This window comes from Pristiophorus japonicus, chromosome 13 (assembly GCF_044704955.1).
Source record: "Pristiophorus japonicus isolate sPriJap1 chromosome 13, sPriJap1.hap1, whole genome shotgun sequence".
NCBI lineage: Eukaryota > Metazoa > Chordata > Chondrichthyes > Pristiophoridae > Pristiophorus > Pristiophorus japonicus.
Genome location: NC_091989.1, coordinates 102,136,786 through 102,150,252, shown reverse-complemented (window position 1 = coordinate 102,150,252; position 13,467 = coordinate 102,136,786). Strand labels below are relative to the sequence as shown.

The window sequence follows — 13,467 nt, the reverse complement described above, 5'->3', positions numbered from 1 at the left end:
GATCAGTGCAGTAGTGAGAAATGATATTGGTTCAGAAGATCAAGATGTAGAATCAGTTTGGGTGGAGATAAGAAATAATAAGGGGAAGAAGTCATTGGTGGGCATAGTCTATAGGTCCCCTAACAGTAGCTACACTGTTGGACGGAGTATAAGTCAAGACATAATGGAGGCTTGTAAAAAAGGAACGGCAATAATCATTAGCAATTTTAATCTTCATGTTGATTGGACAAATCAAGGCAGCCTTGAAGAAGAGTTCATACAGTGTTTCCAGGATGGTTTCCTTGAACAGTATATTGCGGTACCAACCAGCAGGCTATCTTAGATCTGGTACTGTGTAATGAGACAGGGTTAATAAATGATCTCCTAGTAAGGGATCCTCTCGCAAAGAGTGATCATAGCATGGTTAAATTTCAAATTCAGTTGGAGGGTGAGAAATTTGGATCTCAAGCCAGTGTCCTAAGCTTAAATAAAGGAGATTACAAAGGTATGAAGGCAGAGTTGGTTAAAGTGGACTGGGAAAAAAGATGAAAGTGTAAGACAGTTGATAAGTAGCAGCAGACATTTAAGGAGATATTTCATAACTCTCAACAAAAATATATTGCAGTGAGAAGCAAAGACTTTAAGAGAAGGGAGAACCATCCGTGGCTAACTAAGGAAGTAAAGGATGGTATCAAGTAGAAAACAATAGCATACAAAGTGCGAAGATTAGTGGGAGGCCAGAGGATTGGGAAACTTTTAAAAACCAGCAAAGGATGACTAAAAATATAACAAGAGGGAAGATAGATTATGAGAGTAAACTAGCAAGAAATGTAAAAATAGATAGTAAGAGTTTCTACAGGTATTTAAAAAGGAAGAGAGTAGCCAAAGTAAACATTGGTTCCTTAGAGGATGAGACTGGGGAATTAATAATGGGGAACAAGGAAATGGCAGAGACTTTGAGCAAATATTTTGAATCGATCTTCATGGTAGACAACACTAAAAACATCCCAATAGTGGATAACCAAGGGGCTATAGGGAGAGAAGAACTTAATACAATCACTATCACTAAAGAAGTAGTACTTGGTAAAATAATGGGACTAAAGGTGGACTAGTCTCCTGGATCTGATGGCTTGCATCCTAGAATCTTAAAAGAAGTTACTGCAGTGATATTGGATGCATTGGTTGTAATCTACCAAAATTCCCTGGATTCTGGGGAGGTCCCAGCGGATTGGAAAACCGCAAATGTAACGCTCCGATTTAAAAATGGAGGCAGATAGAAAGCAAAGATCAATTAGCCTAACATCTGTCGTTGGGAAAATGCTGGAGTCCATTATTAAGGAAGCAGTAGCAGGACATTTGGAAAAGCATAATATAGTCAAGCAGAATCAGCTAGGTTTTTTAAAAGGGAAATCAGGTTTGACAAATTTGCTTGAGTTCTTTGAGGAAGTAACGAGAAGGGCGGATAAGGGGGAATCAGTGGATGTGATGTATTTGGATTTTCAGAAGGCATTGGTGGAGTGCCACAAAAAAGATTACTGCACAAGAGAAAAGTTCACGGGGTTGGGGTAATATATTAGCATGGACAGGGGTTTGGTTAACCAACAGAAAACAGAGAGTCGAGTTAAATGGGTCACTTTCCAGGAACCGAAAACAATGGCTTCAGTCTTCCCAGCATCAGGCGTTGCTGAAAATGAGAAGCCAACCTGATGGAGCAAAAACACAGGACTATATGCATTCTAAACAGCGGATGATCACACCCATCAGCAGGCTCCCTCCCCCCCATGATCAGGGCCATCAACAGGCTCCCCAACCTCCCTCCTCTACCCACCCACCCCTCCCGATCAGGCCCATCAGCAGGTTCCCCTTCCCCCTCCCCTCCACCCCCCCGCCCCTCCCGATCAGGCCCATCAGTAGGTTCCCCTACCCACCCACCCCCGCACCCCCTCCCGATCAGGGCCATCAGTAGGTTCCCCTACCCACCCACCCCCGCACCCCCTCCCGATCAGGGCCATCAGCAGCTCCCCAACGCCCCTCCTCTACTACCCCCCCCCTCCCCCGATCAGGGCCATCAGTCGTTCCCCAACCCTCCTCCTCTACCCACCCCGCAGCCCGCTCCCGATCAGGGCCATCAGCAGCTCCCCAAACCCCCTCACCTCTCTCCGCCCCCTCCCAATCAGGGTCATCAGCAGGCTCCCTAACCCCCCCTCCCCTACTAATCCCCCCCTCCCGATCAGGGTCATCAACAGGCTCCCTAACCCCCCCTCCCCTACTAATCTCCCCCTCCCGATCAGGGCCATCAGCAGGCTCCCCTGCCTCACTCCTCTTCCCCCGCCCCCTCCCAATCAGGGCCATCAGCTGGCTCTCCCACTCCCGATCGCAACTCGAGGCTTTCCCCCCACCTCCACCCCGTTCCACACTGACTGCAGGCACCATCCCAGGTACCAGGCTGTGGCCTACTGCCGCTAAATCTCTGCTTCCGCCCGCCAGCCAAGCAATAAATCCGTCCGGCTGTCAGGCAGGAGTCCTCACAGGATTATTTAAATGAGGCCCTGCCGTTAGGATCGGCGCCCCGTCTCCACCTTTATATTCAATAAAATCCTGATTCTGCATTCTGGATCAATAATACGCTCCTGTAGGTAAATGTTCCGTGGGTACACAGCTATATTGTCGTGGTATATGGAAGGAGTTGGGATGGAAGTACAGAGCTCAGATGCTGTGAGCAAATTTGAAAATTTAAGCACTTGTTCACTTGAAAGCCATGAATTAAAGACTGGCTTTAGCTGAAATAATTCGGAGCCACTCCGAAAATACTGTACAAACAGCATGTTACCCATAAAGAGTGAATAATACCCAGACTTAAACCACAAATTTAATGACAAATATAAACACTGACTGTGGAATCCATATCATTGCAGATTTGGATGGAGTAGATTAGCTCTGTTACCTGGAATGAGGTTTTGTTCTTGAACTGAGTGACAACGGCTTTCGGAGATGTGTGCAACTGACATGGAAATTTCACCTGAACAGCAACAATCACCCGCTGGTCCTCAGGGCCCACCTGTACAACAATTATAAGAATATTTTTAATGCTTTTGATTGCATTTTGCTGAACAACCCATCTACAATGAAATACTGCTTTTTATAATTCCATGGTGACAAGTTGAAGGAGGCAGACAGTGAACTATAAAGGATTCAGCAACCAATAACTCAAAGATACATTACTAATGAAAGAAAGGACTTGCATTTCGATAGCATCTTTCAGAGGATCAGTAAGTACGGAGTGCAAGCTGTCACTGGGAGCCCCAACACCCAGAGGGAGCAGCCACTGCCAGGCCGGAATATCCGGGCAGTTCTGCGGTGGGACAACTGATGCACCACGTGAAAAGGAAGAGGCCACTTCAAGGAGGAGAGGGGAGGGAGGAGTCCCAAAGATGGGGGAGGTATTTTTTTTGGCCTTCAGATTGGGCCTGTTACGGAGGCCTGAGGGAAGCGAGCTGTGCCTGTTGCTGGGCCCCTACCTTTAAGAGAGGTCAATGGGCCTTCTGCCCTGCCCCAGGAGCATCAACACATTTTCCTGGTGGTCCTTGGGGTTGGCGAGGAGCAGCGGTGGAAGACAAGGGAATCGGACAGATTGCTCGGTCCCACCTCCTTGCTGGTATTTTCATGTGATGGGTGGTGAAGAGGCAGCTGGCAGCCTTCCCAGCTGGGACGTGGGGAGGTAAATTGATGTCAGGCTGGGAATGTGGTAGGAGGCCTCGCTGCCCAATTTTCCTGCCTTTCCCCCTGCCACACTGCCTGATTTGGGGTAGGATAGCAAAGGAAAATCCAACTCATTGTGTCTTTACCAACTGAAGCATCTCAGAAGAATATATTTTGTTTGTACCATACACAAAAATAATCAAACAAAGGTGCTGAATGGTGCACAGTCTTCCTCTGTGAATTGGTTCAATGCAGCTGGAAATAAAATCCAGCTCAATTGATCATTAGTTTGTTGTTGTGAAATGTGGGTTTCGAATGTTCATCCTTTGAAGGTTCTTTTGATTAGAACGTGGCATCATGTCAGTTTAATGTGGGATGAAAATATTGAACAGAAATTCCATTAATGTATCTTCTAAGGCGGTCCCTCGTATTGAGGATGACTTGCTTCCACACCAAAAAGGGATGAGTTTACAGGTGTTTCAATGAAGGACCTGATATTCCCGGTCCCAAACTACATGTCGAAGGGTGGAAGATGCATGTGCGTGGATTTTTTTTTTAACATGTGGTGGCCGTTGCACATCAACCACCACACGGGCTTGACAGAGCTAGGTCTTGGTCCAGTAGCAAGGATTAACCAAGACAACTGGAGACCAGCTCTGCTGCACGGACCTAGTGCGCAGAAATATCGCCTTGTGGGCTGGTCCATACTGCCCAGAGGCCTCGCCTCTCCTGGGCCCCGGTCATATCGCTCCACGATCAATCGCTGGTCCTGCTATACCTGCCCACGCTCCAATCACTGACCTGGGTTATGGTGACCTCCAATCCAGTCGCCCTCTTCGCTGCCGTTACCCTCTTGCACCAGCTCGCACTGCTCCCTGAAGTGGTCCAGGGGCCACTTGCCTTTTATGGCCCTGACCTGCCGCTGCTGTTTCCTCGCAGGTCGGGGCCTCCACGCTGCTCCTGGGGCCACTCGCCTTTTGTGGTAATATGTACCATAGAAAGGATACACATCATGGCACATAGTGCTGTGGCAGCAAGACTTTTTATCGAACCACCTCTCAATATATACATCAAACGACATGTCAGTCACACAAAGTAGGTCCTACCAAAATCCCAGTGACTGCTGAGACATTCACCACTTTCACCAGCCCATTGACAATGTCCAAACTAGTTCTCAGGATATAAAAACACAGATGTACACTTTGCAAAGTAACATGCAACTTAAATGACCACAACCAAGAGTGGCTCGGTAGTACCATCACTGACCAAGCAGGCCGAATCGTGAAGGACATAGCTGCCAGATTGAGCCTGTGTCAGATAGAACCAACACGAGGGTGTGTCCTTGCCCTCAGCAATCTACCTGTGACAGATACATCTGTCCACAATAGCACAGCAAGGTCCCATAAACAGCAATGTGATAATGACAAGACAATTTTTTTTCATGATATTGGTTTATTACTGGCCATGGCACTGGGGAGAACTTCCCTGCTTTTCTTCAAGATAGTACCATGGGATCTTTTACATTCACCTGAGAGGGCAGATGGGGCCTCAGGTTTACGTCTCATCTGAAAGTCTGCACTCTGTCAGTACTGCACCGGAGTATCAACCTAGATTTTGTGTTCAAGTTCCTCAAGTGGGATTTAAATCCACAACCTTCTTTCTCAGGCGAGACTGCTATAACTGAGCCATGGCTGACATCTTAATCACCATCAAAACAAGAGTCCAACCCTGGTTCAATGCAGAGTGGCAGGGATGCTAAGAGCAAGAGCTGGCATGTCTTTGAGTGAGGTATGAAGCAAGCGAAGCTGGCATACTTTGGAGTGAGGTATGAAGCAAGCGAAACTGGACTATAGGACTATAGACAGTTAATCAGTCCCACAACCAGCTGACCTGGGGAAAGCAGTGTAGGCCTACCATATCCAGCCAAAAATGACCGTGAACAAGGTTCTCATCATCTTAAATGCCAATGCCTGTCTATTTGGTTCTCTCCGTGTAACATTTAGAAGTAGCTGAGAGCACTTTTCACAGCAAACGCTATGGAGCCTGACAACATTCTGGCTGTAATTGTGCACCAGATCTAGCTGCTACCCCAGCCAAGCTGTTTCAGTACAACTGTGACACTGGAATCTTCCTGACAATGTGGAAGGTTGCCCAGGTATGTCTTCACAGATGGACAAATGCCAGAAGGCCTAGACTGTGAAGATTGCAAGCCCAGAGAGGTCGTCTGGTTAGTTCCATCATAGGACTTAGCCCTAAAACAAGGGCCACCTCCATCCCTAAAGGCTCATAGAGCCTTTTACCTCTTTTATACTTCCTTCTCCACTTTTTCTCTCTTTCTCTTCCTTGTCAATCGATAACATTGTTATATAAGACTGTTGAGAAGCGCTTTGGGATGTTTTATTACATTAAAGGTGCTACATAAATAAAAGTTATTGTGATTATTATTATAGAGGAGGCATCCAGCTCTTGGACTCCAGGCGGCTAGGTGGCACTTAGCAGAAGTGATAGAATAGGACAAAGGGGGATTAGAAATGGCACAAGGTGGGTGCACAGTGGAGCAACTCAGTAACTTTTCAGTTAGAAGTTATTTTCCCCTTAAGCAGAGTGCACTGTGAAAGGTTAGTTGTCCAGCAGTTAATTTGAGATGGCAAAGTGTGAGCTGGGACTCAAGGCTAAGTAAATTCGAGTGTGTTACCTTGCCTGCTTTGCTCAGCTCACTCTGGCACTCAGTGTCACTGCTGTCTCCCTCCTCATGGCACGAGTGACCTTTGTGCAAGGTTTCTTGTCACAGACACCCCGCACTCTCTCTCCTCTGTTCTATTTCATTGAGGGGGTTTTTCAGGTCGGACTCAGTAAAATTACGGGGGGTTAAATTGGATAAGGCCCGAAAACGGGTGCAGGGATGTCAATGCGCGATCTCCCCACGCCCATTGACAGTAATGCTGGGAGCACGTGAAATGCGTGCTGTCTGCTCATTAACATGATTGAAGCACTGAGCCCAGCACTGAACGTGCTGCTGGTTGGCTCGCGCTCAGCAGGGGTTCAATATCGTGGGAAGTCTGCTCTGTATTTAAAGGGTGCCTGCAGAGTGAAACACTGTCTGCATTTCTTAGAGGGGAGGTATTTTGTTACAGAACTACCTCAATCTGGCTGGAGCTAAGCAAACGGGAAATGAGCAATGTCACAACAAGACAAAGAAAGGACACCTCAGTTCTCGGATGCAACATTGGAGGCCTTGGTGCAGGGGGTCTACAGGAGGAGACAGATCCTCTACCCACAGCGGGGCAGGAGGCCTTCCAGACAGTCTGTACGAAGGCAGTGGGAGGAGATCGCAGAAGCCGTCAATGCTAACACAGATGCCGCCAAGATATGGATCCAGTGCCAGAAAAAGCTTAGTGACCTCACACGAGTGTTCAAGGTGAGTAAATACATCTTCAAATGCCATATCTCATCAACTGCACCACTAGCCTCACACACTGCTGAATGTACAATACCCCCATCACTCACCTACCAACAATCTCCAGCAATCACCACTCATACCTCACAATCATAGCTTCACCTCACCCTCACACACTTACCATTGCTGCAAGCCTCACACCCACATCTCACACCTTGCACATTCAACCAGCTATTCAACCATGACAGGCACATCCCCCAAACACATTGCACCACACTCAATGACACACATCCTTTTCTCCTGCAGGCCAAGGTGGTGCATAACCAGCACGAGCAGGAACAAACAGGCGGGGGGCAAGCCCAGCTGCAGGACCTGACCCAGCTGGAGGAAATGGTTCTAGATATAATTGGAGGAGCCGTTAATGAGGCCGTGGTGATCGGCGAGGCTGAAAACATTAATGAGGACCGTTTGCTCATATCTAATCCTTCTCACTTCCCCTTCATCCCACAATATCTTCTCACTTTCAAGCTACTGATGGTGGACACCTTGCTTCCTCCTCCCGACCCTTGTGCCTTTCTCCTTTCAGATACCCAGGAACTGCCAGCAGCCCAGCCTGTGCAGGAAGAAGCAGAGGAGGAGAGTTATGGAGGAAAAGAGGCACCATCACTTGATATGACATTTCTGGGCACCAGCTCAGAAAAATTTAGGGGGTAGTTAAGTGACGGCATCTGCATATGGTTAATCACCGGGCATGAGTGGGCTGCAGCCGGGGCAGAAGAAAAGGGTAGCACTGGTGTCAGCTCCCCAGAGGACAGTGTCACACACGAGTTCTGCTGCAGAGGACTCAGATGAGGACTTCGATGGGGCAGCCTTCAGAAGAACGTTGATGGACATGCACACAGAAATGCTTGGTGCAATGGCAGGCCTGCCAGAGAGCATCTTGTCACTGTCAAGGAGCATGGAGGAGTCCAGCTCCAACACTGCCTGGAGCTTTACGCAGAGCTCAAGGCAGGTTTAGAAAGAGATGCAGTGGTTGCTGTCGAGGTTCATTCCAAGCAGCTCCATAACACAGGACTCTGTGCTCTACGGACTGTTCCCAGGGACACACACCGAGACCGACATCATCTGCTGCTGGAGGGCCATCAACTCGGTCAAAGACGCTCTTTGGTCTTGCCGAAACTTGCTGGTCTTCCAGAGCAAGGAGATGTCCACGTCTGCATGTTGCAGACTGGCGCAATCCAAGATCCAGGATTACGTGCTGAGGGACACACTTAAAATTGGTGCAGCCGCCGCAAAGGCACGGTGGGGAAGGGCCACAGTTTAAAGCCCTTCTGCCATTGTAAACCCGGGGGCAGGAATCAGTACAAAACTCCCCTCGGGCTGTACTTGTAACTTCCTTTTTGTGTACATGGAGCACTATGATCTGTAAACACCTATGTAGTTCCATGTACAATGCAAGGTCTGTTTCGTAATGCACGTTGAAAAGAAAAATGTAAATGTACCGTCACCCATTCCGTGTACTGTATAGTGACACATGTAATGTAATTTGTTGAATGTACTACAATGTATCCCGTATTGTACCGAATTGTACTTGAACTGAAAAGCAAGGAAATGTATCGAACAGAACTGCCGTCAGCACCCATGGGATTGCTGACCGCAGCTAAATGAACAGCTTTTGAATGTACTGTACAAATTTTTATATGAATAAAGTATATTTTGAAATTTAAAAAAAATTACGCAGAGCTTGGAGCTCATGATTTCCAGGATGGAAAGTGACAGGTAACTCCATTAGAGCACTTGGAGACCCAACCTTGATGCTGTGTGTGATGTGCGATGTTGCAGCTTCCATTGCAGCACAAGTGGAAGCGACCCAATGTCTGAGTGCTGCAGTGGAAGCTCAGACTGCAGTCATGCAGACTCAGCTCAGTGCAGACTGCTGCCATTATGACTGGGTTTACGAGTGTGGAAAGGATATCACAGCAGTCCAGCCAACTCTCCTGCAACAGATGGCTAGGAATGCGAAGGCACCACCCCAGGAGAGTGGGAGTGGCTCCATGAAGCTCGAACCTGCTGTCCTCTCTCAGGATGACAGCATGCGTACTTCCAACACTGCCACTCCACCAGCGTCATTTCCGTTGCCTCTCAGGCTGCCAGCCCTGGCTGCTGCTGCCTATGCCAAGGTGGTGCAGTCTACAGCCAGGCCTTCAAGACCCAGAGTAGCTCGAAGTCATCCTGCAAGGCAATCTGTCGACTCCCACAGGGAAAGGCAGCAGCCTTCCACCAGCCATTCTGTAGCCACTGCAGTAGCACGTTAAGATCACTAGAATGGGCAAAGGCACCGAAAGGAAATACACAAGGGTGATGAGTTGACTTTGTAATTGCAAATTATTATTTAAATTGAGTGGGAGATTACAAAATGCTGCAGCACAGAGGGACCTAGAACATAAGAACATAATAAATAGAAGCAGGAGTAGACCATTCGGCCCCTCGAGCCTGCTCCGCCATTCAAAAAGTTCATGGCTGATCTGATCGTGGACTCAGCTCCACCTCCCTGCCCATTCCCCATAACCCCTTATTCCTTTATCGTTTAAGAAACTGTCTATTTCTGTCTTAAATTTATTTAATGTCCCAGCTTCCACAGCTTTCTGAGGCAGAGAATTCCACAGATTTACAACCCTCAGAGAAGAAATTTCTCCATCTCAGTTTTAAATGGGCGACCCCTTATTCGAAGACCATGCCCTCTAGTTCTAGTCTCTCCCATCAGTGGAAACAACCTCTCTGCATCCACCTTGTTAGGGCCCAAGTTTCCCCAGGAGTTGCTCCACTTTTTTTGGAGCAACTAGATTTTTTTCGAGTAACTTAAAAATCTCAATTCCCCCATTTAAGTTGCTCCAGTGTAATTGAGTTAGTTAGTTTTTTTTAAGTTCAGTTTTTTTTCAAAATGGGACGTTACCAATCACGTACCCCTGTTTTGGCCATTTAAGCAAGTTTAGCCAGCTAAAACTTACTCCAAACTAACTTAGGCCAGAGTAAGTGTCCACTTTTGTATGTTCTGAAAAGCCCTGCGGTGAATTAAGAGATCAGCGCAGGTAGCCAGAGACAGAGGGGAGTTAGAGGACTCTCCAAAGCATTAAACACTTCACTTTTAACAATAAAGAACTATAGAAACCATAAGAATTAATAAATAATAGTAAATGAAAAATAAATCAAGTAATAATTAATAAAGATTCCTACCTTCGTGACTGGAGCACACACCAGCAGTGCCCTTCAGCCAGGGCTAGGAGCCTCGCAGCCAACAGCAGTATAGCCGTTCTCCTGTGGTCCAGTGCTCCAGCTCCCTAGGTCTCCTGTTACCCAGTACTCTAGTGCTCCTCTTCTCTGAGGGACTTCTCTGAGGGACTTCTCTGAGGGGCTTCTCCAAGGACTTCTCCGGGGATTTCTCCGAGGGACTTCTCCGAGGACTTCTCCAGGGACTTCTCTGAGGACTTCTCCAGTGACATCTCCAGGGACTTCTCTGAGGGACTTCTCCGAGGACTTCTCCAGCGATTTCTCCAAGGGACTTCGCCGAGGACTTCTCCAGGGACTTCTCCAGGGATTTCTCCGAGGGACTTATTTGAGGTACTTCTTTGAGGTACTTCTTCGAGGACTTTTCTGAGGGACGTCTCCAGGGACTTCACCCACGGACTTCACTGAGGGACTTCTCCAGGGACTTCTCTGAGGGACTTCTCTGAGGGGCTTCTCCAAGGACTTCTCCGAGGACTTCTCCAGGGACTTCTCCGAGGACTTCTCCAGGGATTTCTCTGAGGGACTTCTCCGAGGACTTCTCCAGCGATTTCTCCGAGGGACTTCGCCGAGGACTTCTCCAGGGACTTCACCCATGGACTACACTGAGGGACTTCTCCAAGGACTTCTCCAGGGAGTTCTCCGAGGGATTTCTCCGAGGACTTCTCCAGGGACTTATCGGAGGACATCTCCGAGGACTTCTCCGAGAACTTCTCTCAGGACTTCACCAAGGGATTTCTCCGAGGATTTCTCTGAGTTCACTCCGAAGTAGAAACGTTTACAGTGAAGCATTACTCAGTCTGGATAGTGAAATGCTTTTCAAAGCAAAATGCAACTCGCAACATTTAATTACTGAAGTTTTTTTCTGATTGCTATATGTTAGTCTTGTCAGAGCAATCTTTGTATACTTGTTCTGACTTCGGCCCCTCCCACACAGCCTGGGGGGGGCGAGAAGCTACTGCACATGCGCACATTCTAGTGGTCCCGGCACTGTTTTCAGCGCTGGGACCTGGCTCCAGCCCCGAATTCAGTGGCCACGCTATGCCACCACCGAGGAGAGGCTGGGGAGCGGCCAAGCTTGGCCCGAAGATTTTTGGAGCACTTCAATTGGGACAAAAGCGGCGTACCTCTGGTGAGTGCGCCAGAAATCTGTACTGGCCAAATTTGAGCCCATAATCTTATACGTTTCTTATACCTCAGGGTCCTTTTGCATGAAACACAAAAAGGTAGTATACAGGTGCAGCAAGTAATCAGGAAGGCAAATGAAATATTAGACATTATTGCAAGGGGGATGGAGTATAAAAGCAGAGATGTCCTGTTACAACTGTACAGGGTATTGGTGAGATCACACCTAGAGTACTGCATACAGTTTTGGTCTCCTTATTTAAGGAGGGTTGTAATTGCATTGGAGGCAGTTCAGAGATGGTTCACTGGGATGATTTCTGAGATGAAGGGGTTGACTTATAAAGAAAGATTGAGCAGGTTGGGCCTATACTCACTGGAGTTGAGAAGAATGAGAGGCGATCTTATTGAAACATCTAAGATTCTGAGGGGGCTCAACAAGATAGATGCAGAGATGATTTTCAACTCGTGAGGGAATCTAGAACTCGGGGGCATAGTTTAAGAATAAGGGGTCACCCAGTTAGAACTGAGATGAGGAGGAATTTCTTCTCTCAGGAGGGTCGTAATTCTACAGAATTCTCTGCCCCAGAGAACTATGGAGGCTGAGTCATTGAATATATTTAAAATGGATATAGTCATATTTTTGAACGATAAGGGATTAAAGGGTTATAGGGAGCGGGCAGGGAAGTGGAGCTGAGCCCAAGATCAGGTCAGCCATGATCTTATTAAATGGCGGAGCAGGCTCGAGTTGCCAAATGGTCTACTCCAGCTCCTATTTCTTATGTTCATATATAATGTAATATTGGAATTAATCATTTTAAAATTATGGTTGTAATGTTTGTTTTGTGGTTGCTTTCATTTCAGGAGTGTGGTCAAGAAGACACTGTGATGTGCGGCGTCAGGGTGATTGTCAGGTGGAGAAGGGTTTCATTCAGGGGAAGCGCAGTCTGATGATGCGCTCACGGACAGTCTGTCTGTAATGTGGATTTGCAGCCTGCCTCCTCCCCTCCTCCTATCAGCCATGGCTCAGTGGGTAGCACTCTCACCTCTGAGTCAGAAGGTAGTGGGTTCACTAAGGGAGTGCTGCACTGTCAGATTTGTTGTCTTTTGGATGAGACTTTAAACCGAGGCCCCAACTGCTCTCCAAGGTGGATGTAAAAGATCCCATGGCAATATTTTGAAGAAGATCAGTGACGTTATCCCTGGTGTCCTGAGCAATAATCATCCTTCAGTCAACATGATTAAAAAACATCTGGTCAGTTTCACATTGCTGTTTATGGGAGCTTGCTGTGCACAATTCAGCAGCTGTGTTTCCTACAGTTCATGAACAAAAAAACTTCAAAAACTGCTTCATTGGCTGTAAAGCATTATGAGACGACCTGAGGTTGCGAAAGGTGCTATATAAATGCAGGTCTTTTCTTTTTCCTCCTCATCCTCCTTGTCCTCCTGCTCCTGAGGTGGTCGTAGCATCTGTGGTGGCAATGGTGGCCAAGTTATGAAGGATGCAGCACACCACTGCGAATGTGAGACACCCACTCTGGTGAGAACTGGAGAGGTCCTCCCGAATGGTGAAGGCAACAGAATCATTGCTTGAGCACCCCGATGGTCTGCTCGATCAGCTTTCTCATGGCAGCAAGACTGTCATTATGTGATTACTGGCCGCGAGCGCTGGGGTTGCAGAGAGGAGTCATCAGGCAGGTGTAGAGCGGATAGCCTTTGTCGCTGAGTGGACACCGTCGGTATCTGATGGCTAGATGATTTCTGGCACAGCAGACTGGCGCAGGATGAAGGCATCATGACTGCTGCCAGGATAGCAGGCATTTACCATCATGATGTATTGGGCGCGGTAGCACAACCAACTGCACATTAAGTGGTAGTCTTTCCGGTTACAGTACGTCACAGCATAGATATGCGATGCTCACAAAGCCACATGTGTACAGTCAATGGCGCCCTGTACCAAGGGGAAGCCCAATATCCTGGCAAAGCCA

General features: G+C 47.7%; 1 protein-coding gene across 7 annotated transcripts in view; it reads right to left on the bottom strand.

Moving 5' to 3' along the window:
- LOC139278713 (uncharacterized) overlaps positions 1–13,467 on the bottom strand; it is a 101,905-nt gene that overhangs the window by 34,353 nt on the left and 54,085 nt on the right. For all 7 annotated transcript variants that reach the window (XM_070897782.1, XM_070897785.1, XM_070897788.1 and 4 more), the window contains one exon: positions 2,924–3,037. In XM_070897782.1, the coding sequence (XP_070753883.1) occupies positions 2,924–3,037 (114 nt within the window). The remainder of the gene's footprint in view (positions 1–2,923; positions 3,038–13,467) is intronic.